General features: G+C 40.7%; 1 protein-coding gene across 1 annotated transcript in view; it reads right to left on the reverse strand.

Moving 5' to 3' along the window:
* LOC126448043 (venom carboxylesterase-6-like) overlaps window positions 1-16,024 on the reverse strand; it is a 199,496-nt gene extending 183,472 nt beyond the window's left edge. Inside the window, exon 1 of the mRNA XM_050090994.1 lies at window positions 15,821-16,024. Within this exon, the coding sequence (XP_049946951.1) occupies window positions 15,821-16,024 (204 nt within the window). The remainder of the gene's footprint in view (window positions 1-15,820) is intronic.
* Window positions 16,025-20,661: the final 4,637 nt, after the last annotated feature.

Below are 20,661 nucleotides of genomic sequence, written 5' to 3' on the forward strand. Positions count from 1 at the left end.
TTCGTATTATGAAAGTATAAATTCGAATTCCACAAACTACAGCACGTTAGTTTCCGAAGCATTGAAATTGAGATCGCAATCCGCTTTTGTAAGCCAATCATAGCTCATGTCACGTGATCTCGCCAACCAACGTAGCGTAAACGCACAAATAGGAAAAGTTAATGGTTTAAATAAATGTACGTAGTGTAGCTACAAGAAAAGCTAAGCTTTCAAATATAATATCTTGGTCTTTTTAGCGTATGTTACACTTAAGATACATAACACAAATGTGCCAGTAAAATTTTAAACAGTGACAATGTCTGATCTTCTGGGCTCATAATTATTCTAAGTGGCTGGTCCTCAAACGGATAAGTTTTAAATGTGAGTCAAACGCTCTGTGATTTAATTAATTCATTGCACATTCTCACACGTTACATAATTCATCTTACGTAAAAGGAAATTTCCTTTGAAAATAACGCTTTTCAAAGAACCATTCGCAGTATTTTCCCGTAACCTCTTAGACATGGTTTCGTTTCAGCAGCTGCCAGAGAGCGGCCGGAAAACAAGCGTTACTGCGCGTAGGCAGCTACGATGACGTAGGAAGCCCATATGTTCGTACACATATAGCATTAACAGATCTTACATGGCGTCATAAAAGGACTATGACATCAGAGGATACTCTTAGAGCATAGGAATTTCGCAAAACCATACTAAAATGGATAATTCGGCTTAAAGGACACTCTCGTATGTCCAGGTCCACAATGAGATACCCCAACCTGATATTAAGCTTTTCAGTGCGCTTTTCGGGATGCAAATTTTCTTGGAGTATCAGTATTGTATTATCTCACGTCTGATTCTTTATTATGGCACAATGCCATATGTGCCAGAAGATGAAAATGTGCACTTAAATTCAGTGAACAGCTTAAACTAGCCAACAGTGTGGAATGAAACACTTCCTTTCGTATAAATTGGCTGCACCTGCGGAAAAGATTACTAAAAGCCACATTTATTTAGGAAACCGACAAAAATAACTTCATTGTTGTGCAAGGCAATTAATGCTTGACTGCCAAAAATGTGGAAATAAAATCAGAAACTTGAAACTGATAACATACTTTCGCCTTCCGTAATTATGTGAATGTGTTTTTATTCATACAAATCCGTTTTGTTTTCATTTGACGTGTGAACTGTAAACGAAGAAGAAACAGCAAAATCACTAAACTTAAACACGGGTCACTATCCCTCTACTCAGTACAACCCAGACTGCTCTGCGCATGCGCGAATCTGGCAGATTGAGCGCCCCAGGAAAATTTTTCTGGGTAACACGTGCTTCTTGCTACTGCTGCAGCCACACTTCAAGCAGCCAAAAGCGGGAGAAGCTACTCCTCATACGCCACTCATCTACCCAAGCGCATGAGCCCGCTGGCGACTTCTCAAAACGAACTTAATGTAAACAGTTGTGACGTCACGCTCATCGGAAGCAGTTTGCTCTTATGAAGTATTCCATAGTCCTCGTCCTAAAGCCTTTGACACATTTTGCTTTTGGCAGGCGCTTGTGTGTGCACTGTGTTTTGTTGTAAATGGCGCATTTCCGTTGATACTTAAATTTTATTTTGATTTTATTCCCTTGTTTACATTTTATTGCTGCAGTATTATTCTGCAGAGCGTGATACAGTAAAATTCTTTGTTAGACAATCAGTTCTTACCAGTCAAAATTACAAAAAATTAGCTGAAGACTAAAACAATGAGAAATTGCCGGAACTCTAAAAAATTCCCGGATTCTTAAAGGTCTTCTCCCGTATGAAAAAAAAAGATCCCTGGTATTCCCCGGTTGTACTGGAGCGTATACACCCCGTCTTGTACACGAAATCCGAACTACGCTAGATTAAAAGATAACTAGATCCACGCTATATACCACAAAAGCCTTATGGGCAACGAACGTAACAACAAGAAATACCGTAGCAAGGCATGACGAGTATAAAGTGTGTGTGTCACTGAGCACTATGAGCACAACCACATGTGTAATACTGCGAAAGGCAATTGATTTAATTTACTGAATAAAATCATCAGAAGGTAAGTTCAGTAATGAAGAACATGATATGTGGGGTATATAAGCCTACAACACGAAGATTAACGAGTGGGCTCAATAGTATAAGCTTTGATAGAATAAGTATAATTTTGAAACTGATGGACTCTGAGAGACACAAGCTCACACGAGTAAGAGAAGTAACACGTCATACGCTGCTCTGCTGAAAAATGTTTGAAATATGCGTGTTACTCTGGTTAACCTACACGTAGTGAAGCATTTAGTCATTTTCTTCGAGGATAAAGGTTTTAAGGGAAAGATGTAACTGCATGTCCGATTAATAACGGAAAGTAGGTATGAGTACGGCGGTAGGTACCAGTAGGACCCACTGACAATAAGTATAGTTATGTTTGAAAGCGTGTGAAAATGAATGCAACGTGGAACAGTGAAGTACGTGTGAATGCTCTTTACCGTGTACAATACAATAGCTGTAACTGTAGTGAGAGAGTGAGGAACGAGTACGGACGAATTTTTACACACAACAGGACACGAAAACACTGAACCACAAATCACTTCGTGACCTAAGTTCCCCAGTTCTGAGTACATAATATTTCACGACATATAGCACTGCCAATTCTGTCTTCCGTCACACAGATGTGATCATTTGCATTTTTATACAACGCGCTACACAAATCATCCAGGAACCTAGAAGGAATTACATCAGATACGTTATTGTCTTCCACTATTTGTTACATTATGAGTGTTCAGATATTGTATACTGTCAGTATATGAAGATGTTATCACTGTAGGCTAGTCAAACATACATTATGTTCGAAAATCAATTGGAGATTTGCTTAAAGACAACTTTCCATATAAGCAAAGGCATTAACACTGTAAATATTGGTAGTAATAAGAATAAATAAGATAAGACTGACTCGAGGCAAACATTCACGTGCATCCGTATAAAGAAATAACGATAATCATTTGCGCATATACACGAGAAACAATGAGGTTACGATAATGTGAATTGTATCGCTTTGTAGATGAAAAATAAATGAATAAATAAACAGGGCTTTGACAAAACAGATGGCACAATGCCGATTCCTCGTCGAGTTTGTCTATCTAAACATGTACAGCCGTGGACAAAACGAGCGAGACCCCTCGCCTTTTCGTTATGCTGATCCGCATAGCTTTAAAGTCTGATATACAGCATAACAGGCAAGGAGACGAAGTGCTACCAACATACTATGCACAGGCGTGAAATTGAAAGACCATCCGAACTATGTCAGACTGTTTTCGATCTTGTGTAAGACTGTATTAATGCTGATTAGTGTGTTAAACACAATACGTAAATATAAGATATAAATGAAAGAAGAAACGCTAATTAGTATGAACTGTACTAATAAAAATGAATTTCAGGTTATCGGGATAACACAACTGTTTTAGGAATACAAAGTACCTCAGATCGTTACGAATTAGCAAAATAATATGCGCATTCGGCCGCGAAACGGTCTGTGTCAACGTTCAGACCAGTCATACTGGATTACCGTTGCTGACCTACCATGAAAGTGTGCAAATCTAGCAATGCATAAAGATTGATAACGAAATTCAGTTAAAAATCATTCAGTGCCACACTTAAGTCAATTCATATTGCCATCCACAGGGCTTCGGTACAGAATAAAGGTAGCAGTAAAACGTATTGGAAGCGAGATAATTTCTTAAAATTGCTTTACTGATAGTCTATCTGCCTCCATCGAGATTAGAACCAAAAACAAACCAGGCCTCCCTTGCGGTAGCATACACCTTTCACTACGCTAGCAGACAACCCAGGCAAAAAACCCTCTATTATTACCCCAGACATGAATAAGTTGGCAATTTCGCAATGAAAATGGCAATATGATCTGCAGTTTCTGTTGCATAGAGCTTTCTGGACTCAAAAACATGAATTTTCTACCTTTATGTCACCACTTATGTGACTATAATTCGGGATGTTTATCGAAATAACAAAATACTTTTATTAGCGAGTAAATTTAGTAAGATAATTCTGCACCACCCCAGGAAATAAGCGGATACAAAGCTGCCAAACGTGTTATACAAGGTTTCGAATTCTCCATTAGACTCGTCACAGCCAGAAAACGTTTATTAGCCGAAATGTTTCTTAAGCTAGCTGGCAATGGGAATGCTCGCACTTCTAAAACGCGGTGGCATTAATATTGGGATCTGAATTACCACGTGTATAGGCAAATGGATTTTATTTGCATTCCTGTAAACGTGATTTGGATCGAAAGCGTAGCTACGAGTAATATGATGATGTATCGACTGCAACTAGAACATTTCGAATAAAGAGTACGTGTAATTATTTATGCGGCTCTCATCATCAGTAACTGTTGTAGTTATTTTCGTCACCTAAATCGGTAAAAATGGAACCCTACTAGTCTCGATTTCTTGACTGTCTATCTGTCTACCCAACCCTTAAAACCTGGTTACCTCGAGTACGGGTAGACATAATAAGCGGAAATGTATCACACTTCCTGTGGTATATGGTCCCTTGGTGGTGTAAAAAAGTGAGCTTCTATGTCAACGCAATCTAAAGATACGGCCGTTTATATAAAGAAAGTTTACGCGATAGGACAAAATATGGCTCTAAGAACTATGCGACCAAACTGCTTAGGTCATCAGTGCACTAGACCTAGAACTACTCAAACCCACCTAACCTAAGGACATCACATACATCCATGTTCGTGGTAGGATTCCAACCTGCGACTGAAGCAGACGCGCGGTTCGTCACTGAAGCGTCTAGAACGCCGGCACGGTAGCTCAGCGTGTCCAGTTAGAGAGCTGGTTGGCCTCTGTAATAAAAAAAAAAACTGAGTGGAAGGATCAACAAACGAACTTTAACAGATGTCTTGTGACGTCCGCGACGACCAAACACAACGAACAAGATAAAAAGAAGAAAAAGAAATACGAAGAACCGCTCGGCCACCGCACCCGGCTAAACCCTTTTCACCTCATGTATAATGATAATATGTACTGTCTAGTGAGGGCAAACTGTATTCGCCAGCAACTCAGATCGTTTGATCACGGGACTTTTGCGATGCTACATTCAAATTTTGTTCGAAGTCTTCTGCAATAGCCACTTATAAACACCCTAGGAACGTCATATGCGATATCCACTTCTGAAGACGCTGGCAGATACTGCAGTATTATATCAAGTAGTTAAAAATTTATTGTTATTGGTCCACGCATGACACTTTATTTCAGTTTCAATTTAACGCACCTAGGTGTTTGTCTATGGCTGCAAATAATGAAGAAAAAATAAATAAACAGCAAACAACTTCGATGTTTAAATCAAATGTAACTGACATGTCGCAATCACAACATAATTTCGTTGTTACATCTACATGACTACGTCTACAGGATTTCCTTGCAATCCAGACTTACGTGCCTGGCAGAGGGTTCATCGAACCAACTTCGAACTATTTCTCTACCGTCCCACTCTTAGACTATCAGTAAAGCAATTTTAAGAGATTCTCTCGCCCCCAATACGTTTTATTGCTACCTTTTTTCTGTACCGGCACCCTGTGGATGTCAATACGAAACTCTCGTAGAATTTCATACTTGTTACCGTCTACTTTTTCCTCTTCTGTCAATAACTGAATTGACTTAAGTGTAGCACTGAATGCTTTATAACTGAATTTCGTTATCAATCTTCATGCATTGCTAAATTTTGCACACTTTCATGGTAGGTCAACAACGGTAATCCAGTATGACTGGTCTGAACGTTGACACAGACCGTTTCGCGGCCGAATGCGCATATTATTTTGCTAATTCGTAACGATCTGAGGTACTTTGTATTCCTAAAACAGTTGTGTTATCCCGATAAGCTGAAATTCATTTTTATTAGTACAGTTCATACTAATTAGCGTTTCTTCTTTCATTTATATCTCATATTTACGTATTGTGTTTAACACACTAATCAGCATTAATATAGTCTTACACAAGATCGAAAACAGTCTGACATAGTTCGGATGGTTTTCCAATTTCACGCCTGTGCATAGTATGTTGGTAGCACTTCGTCTCCTTGCCTGTTATGCTGTGTATCAGACTTTAAGGCTGTGCGGATCGGCATAACGAAAAGGCGAGGGGTCTCGCTGGTTTTGTCCACGACTGTATATAATACACCTTAGAGTATGCCATTATTTTTTGTGTATTTGCAATACGTTTTTATTGTGGTGTAATCACATTCACTACTGTAGAATGTGCACTCTGACCCTGCAACACTGGGAGAGGACAGTGATGCTTCCCAATACAGAAATGTGAATTTATTAATTGCGGTGAAAGTGATGTGTGCAAAATCTCAACACATACACGTAAAAGTCGAAGAAGAATCAATAAACAACAAGAAAACCTGGTCACGGAGGCTGCTTTAAAATAAAACGCAACACGTCTGGTCTTACTAAGGCTTTTACTATAGTTGCAAAAGACGACAATTGAGTTATACGACTATAGAAATCGTCCCTTACATGCTGCTGAATGTAGTCACAGACGTAGATATGGCAGAATTCTGACGAAATTCTAGATATTCAACACTGAATTGACCGAATAAGATGTGTTCATTCAACCGAAATTGGAAAGAACCACGAATTACCTACATGAACTCTCAAATTTCCTTATAGCCTTAGAATGATGTAATGTAAAGAAGACTGGCATATGGGAAACCCTCTCTAGGTCTGAACATAGTCATGATACAAACTGTATATAGTAGTATATGTATTGTAATAAAACGTGACGAGGATTTTATTTTCATATGTGCGTATGTGAAATTGTGTAAAGACGTACGAAAAAAATTGTGAATTTACAGTCATCGTACTTAAAATGTGTAAAATGATTTAAATTAGGCAGCACACACTTCAGTAATACGATCCACAAAATGAGTATGACGAAGTGTGAGTGGGCGGTAGAGAGATTCCGTCAGTTTGGAGAGGGCGAACTGTTACTTCATGAAACTACTTGATATTATGTGCCAAACCTACTTTATGAAGGCTTAGGCTGTATGTATCATTTGCGGAGTCTTCTTCGGGTCTTTCGGCCAAAGATGACCCTTCGAATTCATTGGAAGAAATGATTATTGGACACAAGACAACTATGGGCCTACAGCCAGACGGACTAGTACTGCAAACTTGCTCCTGATAGCCAATGCGCTGAGAACACTGCGGTTTTGCTGGCTGGACCGAACAATATGACTTAACTGAAAAGAAAGTCGAACAATATGTCTCCGCCGCCAACAAAACCACGTGCCGCCGTTGCGGACGAATAAGGCGATAAAGACACTGATAAAAGGAAGATGGACTACAAATAACATATAATAATACCTACTTAAGAAACAGGCGCAATGACGACTTATATTCGCAACGAAAGGCTGCCGCACTGAGAGGGCAACAATCGCATGTAATTACCAAACTTGTAAATATGGTAGTAAACACGAGACAACTTTATGTAATTATGAAATGTGTAAATGTAATTTGTAAAATAATACTCTTAAGATTTACGTTTTAATTCTCAAAAAGGACTGATCCGCGTTCAGTGCAAAAATAAACTGTAACAACCAGTCCTCATCCTCTGTTCCAGCAATAAAGGAATAAATTCCCAGACCATGACACAATTCAGGTAAAACATCAAAGGGAGATTGTAGAAATAATCTTGTTTGACACGGAAAACATGTTTTTTATATAATACGGTAAGATTTTCGTAATATGATCTGACATCAACATAAAATGTGCGTTTCATGTGTATGATATTATAACACCTCTACTGCATACTGTTATCGAAGGAACTGAAATGATCGATGCCAATAGCCAGTGGGGGGCGTATGTAATGTACCTTAAACGAGAGAGGGCTTGTAAAACCACGTGACGACGGCGCTGCCGTCGAGGGGTGAACAATACAGGGAGCGCTATCTCAGTGCGGCAGCCTTTCGTTGCGAATATAAGTCGTCATTGCGTTATCTCAAAATCTGAGTGTAAAGTTCATCATGTTTGACAGACAAATATTTGGTTATTAGTGTGAGAATCAGAGTTTGTAATCGTATTCATCATTCATTGTTTCCGTGTCCACCCATTTTTCCATTAGTACCACGTACAAGTAAACACGTTATGTCACTCTACGTGGATTCAGCGAGCGAAGTCGACATGTCACTTCTGAGTCCACCCAAGAAACGATAAAAGAAGAAATCATAAAGTCATGCAGAGAAACGCATGTTTCTTAACTCTAGATCACAAAGCTTCGTCATTTTGACGATGCCCTATTGATAACATTGCTTAGTCTGTTAACGTTTTTCGCACCACACTGCTATTCTTCATCGTAGCTGCTTAACTTTCGTGAGTATACATTGTCGGAATTTATTTGTTTGATTCAGCGGTGTTGAGTGCTGTGTCACAAATGTTACGAGGATTTGTGTCTACGTATCCAGAATTACCCAAGATAAGTGCAAAAGCAGGAACTATTTCAAACAAAAATATTGATTGAATGAGTATATGTCGTAGTACGGTGTGTTTCGAAATGGATATATGTATTGCAAAATATTATTTTGTCCAAACTATCGATCACTGCGCCTCGGCTCGGCTATTGGAGAAACGAATACATAGTCTAGTTTATATTAATAGCCGCTAGATGTCATTAGTCTTCTGTTTTGCTTGGTAAATGTCACATGTTTAAAATGGCTACTTCGCAGCAGAAATCATTTTGTGTTCTCGAGTTTGTGAAGAGCTATATCATGATTACAATGCAAAGATGTTTCAGGTTGAGGTACCAAACTAATCCTCCGAATGGGTGGAACATTCGCAGATGGTATCTATAGTTTCTAGATACAGGATGTGAATGTAAAGGAAAGAGTCCTGGCCGCCCTCGTATTCTTGAAGAAAATGTTGCACGAATTCAAACTGCTTTCCAACGTAGTCCTTCAAAATCAACTCGTCATGCCAATCGGGAGTTACAACTGCGTACAACAACAATCAAACACAATCGAGCGGCATTTTGTAACGAGATTCTTGATGTTGTTGACAGTGATAACAATTTCGCACAACGCATCGAGTTCAGTGATGAAGCGACTTTCCATGTTAGTGGTCAGGTAAACAAACACAATGTCCGGATTTGGGGCCTACAGAACCCACATGCAGCCATTGAACGTGTACGAGATTTGCCCGAAGTCGATGTGTTTTGTGAGATACCCTGATCATCTCTTTACGGCCCATTCTTCTTTGATGGAAACACGGTTAACGGTCAGCAGTATCTCGCTATGTTACTAAACTGGTTGTTTCCGAGGCTGCGCGGAGACAACTTTATTTTTCAACAAGACGGGGCACCCCTTCCCTGGAGTCGCCGAATGCGTGAATAATTGAATGAAACTCTACCGAACCGTTGGATTGGTCGTCAAGGAGCTGGCGATTTAGCATGTCTCAGCTGGACTCCACGGTCACCTGATTTGACACCCTCTGACTTCTTCCTGTGGGGTTTCGTTAAAGACAACGTTTATGTACCCCACAGATCCTGGAAGAGTTGAAGAACCGGATCCGTACTGCCATAACATCAGTGACGAAGGACATGCTTGCCCGAGTATGGGAGGAATTTGAGTATCGATATGATATTGTTAGCCGGCCGCTGTGGCCGAGTGGTTCTCGGCGCTTCAGTCCGGAACCGCGCTGCTGCTACGGTCGCAGGTTCGAATCCTGTCTCGGGCATGGATGTGTGTGATGTCCTTAGGTTAGTTAGGTTTCAGTAGTTCTAAGTCTAGGGGAGTGATGACCTCAGATGTTAAGTTCCATAGTGCTTAGAGCCATTTGAACTATTTTTTTTGTGATATTGTTCGTGTCGCATCTGTAATCTGAACTTGAGAGGTTTGTAAAGTTTCATATTCGTATGTCTTAAAGTTTAATAAATATATGCGTTCGAAATACGCATATTCTTTTTGAACACCCTATATGAGGTGCACAATGTGTGGCGGCAAGAATTTGAATTTTTATTTAATATTAGTTTAGATGAGTAATCTGCATGAAGACGGCCCAAATTTCGAAGAGAAGCTTATGAAAATGCTTGAAGAAGAAGCAAATGAAAACGGATCTGACAGTGATTCTGGTTCCACCGAAGAAATCGATAATGTAGAGATTGATGAATGACTGATTCAGGTCGTGAAGAAATCCGAGAGCCAAATACTGACATGAGTCGAAGCAGACCCAGAGACAATCTTGGGCTGGACAAACCGGACGGAAACAGTAGCAAATTGAATCTGAAAATGCTAATGAACCCATGTCTGATGAAGACGATAGACTTTCCTAACGATCAAGGAATACAAATGTTGTGTTGCCACCAAGAAAGGTTTTAAAAGGCAAGGACAATTACAGAAAGGTTTTAAAAGGCAAGGACAATTACCGCTGGTCCGCAATACCTGCCAGTCGTTCAAGTCGTCGCACGCCAAGCAAAAACATTATCCTTTCCGTTCAGATGCCCATTGAACAGGCTAAGGCATCGAACACTCCTCAGAAGACATTTTCGTCGCTTTTCACGGCTGAGATGGTAAACGCTATAGTGGCACATAGCAATGAAGAAATAGATGGGAGGAAATAAAGATACAAAACAAAAACACACACACACAAAGCAAACCTACATAGCAGAGATAAAAGCCCTTCTTGGAATCTTCATAATAACAGTAGCTTTGAAAAATTAGCTGTTAGAGAAATGTTCAATACAAATTTATGTGGTTCTCTGTGCAAAGCCACAATGAGGGCCGGAAGGTTCGAATTTCTAATCTCATGCTTGAGATTTGATATCAAAGAAACTCGTCAAGCTAGAAGAGGAAACGATTATTTCGCACCAGGACGTGAAATTTTGAAACAATTTGTTCATAAGAACCTGTTACAAGCCAGGCCTATTTGTTAACGTAGATGAGAAACTGATGGGTTTTCCGTGGGCGATGTCCTTTCCGCATGTATATCCCAAATAAACCAAACAAATATGGGATCAAAATAGTAATGGCCTGTGATACAAAAACAAAGTACATGGTCGACGCGTCTCCTTACTTAGGGAAATACACAGAGACAAATGGAATGTCTCTCGGGGAATTTTATGTAAGGGAAATGACCAACACTCTTCTCAAATAGAAGCATTACGGTAAAGAACTGGTTTCCCCTCAGTGAAACTCTCATATGACTTTTTCAAGGAAAAACTCACTCTGGTAGCCACTATTCGCTCCAACAAACCTGAAATACCGTCTGAGCTACTTTCCACGAAAAACAGAAATGTAAGTATTCTATGTTTTGCTTTGATAAAGAAAAAACCCTGGTTTCATACAAAGCAAAACCAAATAAATGGTTGTGCTGCCGTCAGCTGCTCACGATCAGCCCATTACAGTGACTTTAGTCAGAAACCACACATAATAGACGACTACAATGCCAGCAAATTTGGAATAGACGAGCTAGACCAGATGTGCAGCAGCTATTCATGTAGTCGGAAAACCAGAAGATGGCCTCTATGCGTGTTTTATGGCATCATAAATATTGGGTATGTGAATGCTTCGGTTATCCATACCCACAATAATTAGCAGCAGAGGGTCAACAGATTGCCAAGAAAAGGCTTCCTTATACGCCTAGGTGAAGAACTCGCTAAACCCTAGATGGCGAAGAGGCTAGAAACTCCCAGTCTGCAAACACACCATCGAATAGCCATATAAAATGTCATAACTAAAGTTTCACCATCACAACGGCAAGAATAACCTTCGACTGGCAAGAGAACTCTTTGTCTCATCTGCCCTTCTAAAGAAAAAGTAAGACAGGCACATGTTGCAGAGAACGTCGTCGTGCTTACTGCAAAGAACATGGGGGGAATCTGTGCACAAAATGCTGTAAATGAAGTAATAAAAACTGTAAAACTGCAAGAAAATACTTAAAGGGAAGTTTCTGTTTTGAATTACAGTATACAATTTTCGTTATATCTTCAATTTATTGTGGTGTGTTTTTATGGAAATAATAAAACGTAAAAATTTCGAGGATTTGTGTTTATGTATTATGGGAATAGGCTTTGTGATCTAGGATTAATGTGTATAAAACGGAGCTGTTGTGTCCACAGCACTCAATGACCGATATTGTTTTGAAAACAGCTGCATGTACAGGTGTTTGTCGTTATTCAGTGTATCCTGTGATCACAGAGCCACACACTCTTTGAAGTCTCCCAACAAAGGAAAATCGCAACAGAAGACATCAGGAAGAATTGACGACTTCGATAGAAATGCGATAGGAAGGAAAGTACACATAGTTTTCGTAACTAGTTGCCAACAACTGACGAAGTGCTTGCTGCCGTGAACGAAGATCCAGATTTCGGCAATTTTTGGATAACAACATTTTATAAATTATTAAAAGAAATGAATTTTAAATATATTCGGCTTGGACGCGATAGCATGCTAACAGATAGTTATGACATCATTTGAATGAGGCAGTGTTATCTATGAACCATTAAATTGTTGAGAGATGAAGGGAGGTCCATATACTATTTGGATGAAACATGGTTGAATGCAGGACATACCTGACGTGAAGTCTGGGTAGATAACGTCATAAAATTCTCCAAACAAGCGTTTCTCTCCGCTTTATCGACAGGAAATAATGGTGCAACGGGTAAAGGAAAATGCTTGATTACCACATGCAATGGGAGTAAACCGGTTTCGTCGAAATCTGTGGATTTTCGAATCCAAAATGAGTGGAACTTATCACGAGGAGATTTGCGTCGATACATTCGAGAAGTGGTTTCAAGATGTCCTCTCTCCGCTTCAGCAAAACGCAGTTAAATGTTGTTGAAATCGAGCTGTACCATTTTCGTCAAAAAGAAAAAGATCCTAATGCGAATTCTAATAAGATGTATCAAAATGGCTAAAATCGAAAAATACCAATTTTAAAGGTGGAAAGAAAGAACTACTAGAAATAGTTAGAAAACAGAGTAGTGCACAATGAACGCGCAGTAGGTGAAATGGCTAAGAACGTAGGGGAAACTGCTCTTTGAATTCCTCCGTAACACTGCAGATTAAACGACCTCGAGTTAGTTTGAGCCAGAATCAAAGTCCACGGTTTAGAACAACCCGTCAATACAGTGACTGCAGAAGAGTGGATCATAGAACAAAAAGAAGTGCGTTCTGTTATAAAATTGAATGAAAATATTTCAAGTGCAGCGGAATGAGTTTAGTTTTATCGACCTTTAACATTATTGTTCCTGGTGTTCTTATTAAAATCGCTTGTGTTTGATTCTCCTATGCCGACTGTCAGCTTTTTACGCTTCCCTTCATTACATTGTAACCCAAGTTCACAACACAGTACAGGGTTTGTCACTAGAGACGCACGATCCGCTGTGACGTTATCCCAGCGACCACCAGCACAGAATGTACGAAGGATTTTCGATACCCTTGCTTTCACTGGGACAGCCGGTGGTCCGTAACGTGAAACTGTTTCTGTTTTGTTCCAGCTCTGGGTGAATAGTCTATGGGAAACTGACAGAAGAAAGAAATGCCTTTTCTATCTTTTTTATGATAAACTTTATTACCGATATTTTGTACCAGGTTACGGTAAATTGTACGTAGTCACAAGAGCTAAGGAAACAGAATATGTTTGAAGTCATAAATGAAAGCCGAAGATTAAGCTACAATCAACATTTTTAATTAGTTTTTGCTGTCTATGTGAGTCATTGCTGCAGTACGTTGTGCGAGTCAGCCATATTAATGATATGTTAGAAAACCTCCGCTTTTAAAGTGAAAATATACGAGTCTTTATTAACGCGAAAGTAATTCAGCTGATTTATTTATCAACCAGTTATTTAACTAATTTCTTTATCAACCCGATAAGAGAAAGGATTTCAAGTGGATAGAAGACTCAGCAGGGTGGGACGAAAAAGTACGACAGGTTGCCAAAACCAGGCCACACGGGAACAACGTAAGACCCGTTTTGGCCGACCATTATTAAATTACAGAGACTGGACGTCCACACAATAAAAGAGGTAAAATGTCGATGCTAAAAATCGGCACCCATCATTACTCAAAAAAGGATAAAAGTATATTTTCCTATGTTAAAATATTTGGTTCGGACTGTTGTTATTCTGATTGAATATAACAATTATATAGCATTTACGGTTAATATTCTCTCAAAATATCTGTTACTTTTATGTAATTAAAGCTTAAAAATAATTAAATACCGAGATCTGATCACGTGACCGTAAACAATCTATTATTAGCTGATGCGTAAGACGAAGAAGGTGTGCTTGGTTATAGTAGCGTTAGCAGAGGTTACGAGGTTTTTACACACTTTTAGTGATGGAAAACGTAGTTATAGCTTTTAAGTAACAATAGAATGGAATTTTGTGAAGCTGACAGCGAAAGCCTTGCGAAAACTGATGCGTTTATGCGCCACCCATTTAGAGCGGCGATATGTGCAACGACGGACATTTTTTCTCTACTTCCTGCAACATCGTAAAAACTCGCTCAAAACTAAGGAAGCGTAGAACTTTTGCAACTATGCCCGTGTTTTATAACTAGATTGTCGACTATCTGTCATGAGCTACAGCGCAAAGCACAAATTGTTCTTGGTAAAACTTGTGCTGATATCCTGTCTAGAAGATATGCAGCAGACACACTCCATCTGTCAGGCGTTTCGTAGCGCAACGGACAGTTCCTTCGATGTAGGAGATGATGTGTTCGATTCCTAGAAGGATAATATATTTTTTAAAGTTTTGAACGAAAATGAGAATAGCGTTAACAAGAACTGATTGCAGCAGTTGTTTGGATTGTGGAATGTGTTATAAATAACTTCTCGTTAGACTTAATCAGAGAAACGGACAACAGAGGATAAATGCATCTACTTTGCGGATAAACACTTTTTTTGGAAAGCATTGCTAGAAGTGAAGATGTAACCATACGTCCACAGTACAACGAGGTGTAGGACGATTAGGTTATACGGAGAGATATAAAACGTGTACAATATTCAGGTGACACATACGTAAGAAGGGCTGTGATGTTTGTTAGTGTAAATAAACGTTAGTGCAGACTTCGTTCATCTTTATGTAAGATGATGAAACTGCAAAAGTGCAAACGATAAGGATTCTAGTTAAACAGTACGAAGATAAAACACATAGTTTCTAATATAGTAAAAACTGTGTGGTCACATTAACGAGAAAATATCTTCTTTAACGTGACGAGTGGAACAGCGATTGGAAATGTAAGCGCATGTAAACAGCAAAGAAAAAACAATAATATTCTGTTTCTGGTCGTGTGATGAAGTTTTGTGATTGTGATTTGGTTTTCGTATGAGAGGACAGTCGAGTCGTTTTACAAATAAATTAAAACGTTCTTTCGTGTTAGATTTGAACTAGCGATCCATGGAGTCGCCTTATAAAATTCGACGGTTTACCGCTCTAACGGCTGAGCTCTCATATATTTGATGTGTAGTTAGGTAAAACGACATTAGGTATTTAATTTCGTTGAATGACGCTATCCTTCGTTGTAACAATGGATGTTAACTTCACAGTGTAACACAATTTTAATTAAGTTAGTGAACTTGTGCGTTGACGCGGTGGCAATTTGCCGGTACATTGCATCCACGTTTTACGCGTCTTCTAATTCTCCGGAACACTCAAAAATATCTTTTAGGGAGTTTTCGTAGATGAATTTGTACTACACACCATTTGCAACCCATTTTTCGAAACCTAAATTCCAAAACAGCAGGAGCATCTTTGCCAGTGTGTTTGTAAATATTGGCAAACTAGAGCGCTCGTGAAGCCGAGTGGCGAGGCGAGTACCTTGAAGCGCCTCTTGCCGACGGGGGGCCGCGCGTAGGGCACCCCGCGGAAGCCGTAGAAGGGCCGGCCGGACGCCGAGCGCAGGGAGACGCCGCGCAGCGCGCCCTGCTCCACGCGCACCACCGGCCGCTCCTCCGCCGTCGCGACGCCAGACGCCGGCGTCCACGGAGTCGCCACCAGAAGACACAGCAGCAGCGACAACATGGCTGGCGGCTGGACGACGTCTGCGCGGTGAAGCTGCGCCTGGCTGGCTGCTCGGCGCACCTCGCAGGCGTTATCACCAGCTTATCACGGCAGCAAGGTCGTTTCCTATTGTCCTCCTACTTGGGCACAGACACAGCAGAGGAGGCATTCAGCTGTTGACAATCCAAAATTTCACTGCGGTCCTGATTTTGGACCAAAAGTCGAAGTCATCAACGTCTTCACTTGAGACAAACGCGATAGGAAAAAAAAAAAAAAAAAAAAGAAAACTGAACTCTGGGAGTTAAATTCCTAAATGAAATCTGATCTACTTGCACATCCACACCTACTCAGCAAACCACTGTGAAATGCATGGCAGAGGTTACGTCCCATTGTACCACTAATTGGGGTTTCCTCTCATTGCCTTCACGCATGGAAGAATGATTGCTTCAGTACCTCCGTGAGTGCTGTGAGTAATCTAATCTTGTCCTCACGATCTCTACGGGAGAGATACGCAGGGGGATGCAATAGATACCTAGAGTCATCATTTAAACTTTGTAAACAGGCTTTCTCGGATAGTTGACCTGTACCTTCAAGATCAGAGATGAGATTAGAGTCGGCCACTTCAATTTACTGAGCATCTCTGTGACAGTCTCCCACTGATCGAACAAACCTGTGACCATTTGTGCTTTCCCCCTCAGCATACATTCAATATCCCCTGCTAGCCCTGTTTGGTATTGAACAATATTCCAGTATGGATCGCACGAGTGATTTGTAAGCAGCCTCCTCTGTCGAGTGATTGCATTTCCCCAGTATTCTACGACTGCGCCTATGTGATTATTCAATTTCATATTACTACAATGTGTTACGCCCAGGTGCTATAGTAGTTGACCAATTCCAGAGTGACTCTTTTATATTATGCTTACAGGATACTGTGTTTTTTTTTCCTTTTTTGAAGTGCACAGTTTTATACTTCCGAACATTTGAACCAGGTTGCCAATCTTTGCACCACTTTGAAATCTTCTCAAGAGCTGAATGAATATTTATGCAATTTCTTTCAGACAGCATTTCTCTACAGATAACTACATCATCGGCAAAAAGCCTCAGTTTGCTATTAAAGTTGTCAGCGAGGTCATTAACATAAAACATAAACAGCAAGGGTCCCAACACACTTCAAAAATGTTCAAATGTGTGTGAAATCTTATGGGACTTAACTGCTAAGGTCATCAGTTCCTAAGCTTACACACTACTTAACCTAAATTATCCTAAGGACAAACACACACACCCATGCCCGAGGGAGGACTCGAACCTCTGCCGAGACCAGCCACACAGTCCATGACTGCAGCGCCTGAGACCGCTCGGCTAATCCCGCGCGGCCCCAACACACTTCCTTGTGGCACATCCAAATCCTCGTTCCATTATACCTGGCTGTGTCCTTCCTACCAAAAAATCCTCAACCAAGTCACAAATTTCGGTTGATACTCCATACCATCGTACTTTTGATAATAAGCGTAGGTGCGGTACTGAGTCTGGGTTACATAATGACGAGCCGTATTCCAGGGCGACCAGCTTTAACAGCGCTTTCAGGTATCCGACATATTTTGAAATTATAGGTGATTTGTGTTATACGTCATTAATTTTTTTTAAATGTGCCGGTTGATGACATGCTGTCAAAACTAGTTCGTGAAAAATATCAATTTCAGCATAATTGTAGCGGTTATTCATCCAAATGAAGTCAACAGGAGAAACGTTCCTTCCGTCCGGTCCTCTGAGATTCCCTTGGCATCACACGAAAACACACGCACGGCCGCGACTTGAGTCCACACACTCCTAGCGGTGTGTGGCACGCGAGAAAAATTATGCGACTCTGTACGTCGCAAATTTAATCGGAAAAGTTTATTGGCGGTCCCAGATTAAGTCTCCGCTCTGCTACCCTATCAATCATTCTAAACAGTGGTCGCCAGCCTCTCCTTGACCCATAAGCCAGAGTTAAACAATCGCAACTCCAAAGTCAATAATTAAGTTTGAGGAAAGATTCCGTGATCCAACTGCGAGACTGGAATATATTCGCCCCTAACAGTCCAGTACATCGCCTCCATATGGCTGCAAGTAATTCCCGCCGAAGATCACCGCAACGACAAAACAGTCAAAGTCAATAGGGAAAGAGTCGCATAAAAACATCGCTCTCAAATTTTCGTGGAAGCACATAGAATTTATTGGCTTCTGTCAAACCTCGTGAAGGCCGTCTGCTTCAGCGAAACACCACCGTCCTGCCAGCCACTGGCTCTGCGATATGGCGTAAGACGGAGCGCGTGCCCACTCATTTAAAAGGAAACACTAGACCAGGACACAGGGAAGTTTAACCCGAAATACACGCCCGACCACTGGAAAGCACGTTCGGAACCTCTCAAAATTTCCGTACTGCAAGAAATAGCTCGGTTGATCACGAAGGGCACACATCTCAAGAATTCTGAAATTATCGATTTCGCGAGCTCCAAATCCCCCCCAAGGAATTATTTGAAATTTGGACGCTTAAGACAGTTAGAATCAGAAGCAGAATGTAGACATCTTCATTGGTAGTTCCCAGAGACAGCGCTTCTGTAGGGTGCTACTTTATTTGAGGATTCTCTGCAGTCTGTGTTGGAAATAAACGGCCATAGTGCGGAAATCGTTTACCTTGAAGAAGTCTCATGCATCCAGACCACAACTCATTTTTAGGAATTAGGGAAAGACTAGACATTTACCTCCAGAATGGGGAAAACCTCTTTCCCTGGCTTATACAACAGCCACAGAAACGAGCAAAAAGGCGTGGATCAGAAATGATATGTTGCGCAGGGATCAGGAGCAAACATCTGGAGGGTAATGCGTTTATTAAATCGCAGACGGAACAACAAATTTCAAACACACACGTCTCACATAAAAATGAAAAGGGCTTTTTATTATTCAGTAATGAGTATCTTCAAAAAACAATAAATGGAGAGTGCTTGTGTACGGGATGCCTCCAATTCCAAACGGTTATGCAGTAAGTGATTTTTCGTATTTCGAAGATCGTCAGGAAAACAGCAAATGATTTACGTAACTCCCTCACTATTCTGAATTTCGCAGAAAGGATAAATCTTGATGCTTGACCGAAATAACTGGAAAGAAGTTAAGCCATGGTTGGTAAACTTTCATACCGGGGTTCTTACGAGCACCTTTCTCGCCTGACATTTTCGAAACAAGTTTTAGTTACTAGTTACTGTATTACACCGACATTCATGGCAGATTAAAATGTGTCTGTCTTTTATCGGTCTTCCTAGGTCAGTTTCAATTTCCATACGTTGAAAACGGAACATGGTAAGCAGACGTTCACTGTAAGGCCAGAAACACTGGCCTACAGGATACGTCACTAGACGTACATAATTGACTGTGAACCTTATATTGTGGTCACGAACATCACAATGCACATAAAGAAAGATCTGATATGAAATTGTTGCCGTAGTGTGGGAAACTTGCTATAGTCTAAAATTTTTTATTAACACCTGCTTTCCCTTGGCCATCGGCCAACGTTAATAATCCGGACGCGTTATATTACAACACCTTTACCGAATTTCGCTGACGCTGACATATTTTGCTACATGCCTCCACTAGACCCTGACATGCTATCTGTGTGCGCATCATGAAACATTACCCATCAATAGTCAAAACCATCTTCCACTGCTCCAGAGATCAATAAATGACGCACGCATTCATCATTGCCTGTGTGCAATAGCACAAGCACGAAAACCGAGCCTTGTTCCATCAGGATTCATCTTTCTGTCATTGATCTGTATTCTGGTACTTAAACGACAGTCTTCTGCAACAGGTGACAAAGGTGTCTGACCAGTGGTTCGTACAATACGTATTTTATGAAATGCAGCTGTATATTGTCCTTTACTATTACCATGGGTTTCGAATAATAACCGTCGTCACAGGATAAACTTTTTTGTTACGATGACGGCTATGAACCGAAACCAATAGCGATAGTGAACGACATATACATGATGATGGCGTGATAATGTTGCAGACTTCCAGCGATGCTGAAGAATGGTAAATTTATCAAAAATGGTTCAAATTGATGTAAGGACTATGGGACTTAACATCTGGGGTCATCAGTCCCCTAGACTTAGAGCTACGTAAACCTAACTAACCTAAGGACATCACATACATCCATGCCCGAGACAGGATTCGAACCTGGGATCGCAGAAGCCGCGTGGTTCCGGACTGAAGCACCTAGAACCGCTCGGCCACCGCGGACGCAGTAACTGTATCAATTTGAGGTAAGGCACCCGGCTGGAGAAGCGACTGAGTCGAAAGTCATAAGCGAAAATCGTTCTGATCCGTCTGACAGTGGAATCCATCTACTAGTACCGCCGTAGGGTAGGCAATCCAAACGAGCCCTTGTTATTGGTCCACACATGTGGTTCCAAGATTATGGAGCCCCACCTCGCTTTGGACTGAGGGTTCCTGAACACGTGGATCATACACTGCAGGGAATGTCTGAAACAGGCAGTGGATAAAAAGAGGTGGTCCTGTCTCGTGGCCAGAACGTTCATTTGATCTCACTCCACTTTATTTTTTCTCGTGGGAACATGTGAAAAGTCTTTTCTACGAGACGCCTGTCGAAACTGAAGAGGACCTTC

Source organism: Schistocerca serialis, chromosome 1 (assembly GCF_023864345.2).
Source record: "Schistocerca serialis cubense isolate TAMUIC-IGC-003099 chromosome 1, iqSchSeri2.2, whole genome shotgun sequence".
NCBI lineage: Eukaryota > Metazoa > Arthropoda > Insecta > Orthoptera > Acrididae > Schistocerca > Schistocerca serialis.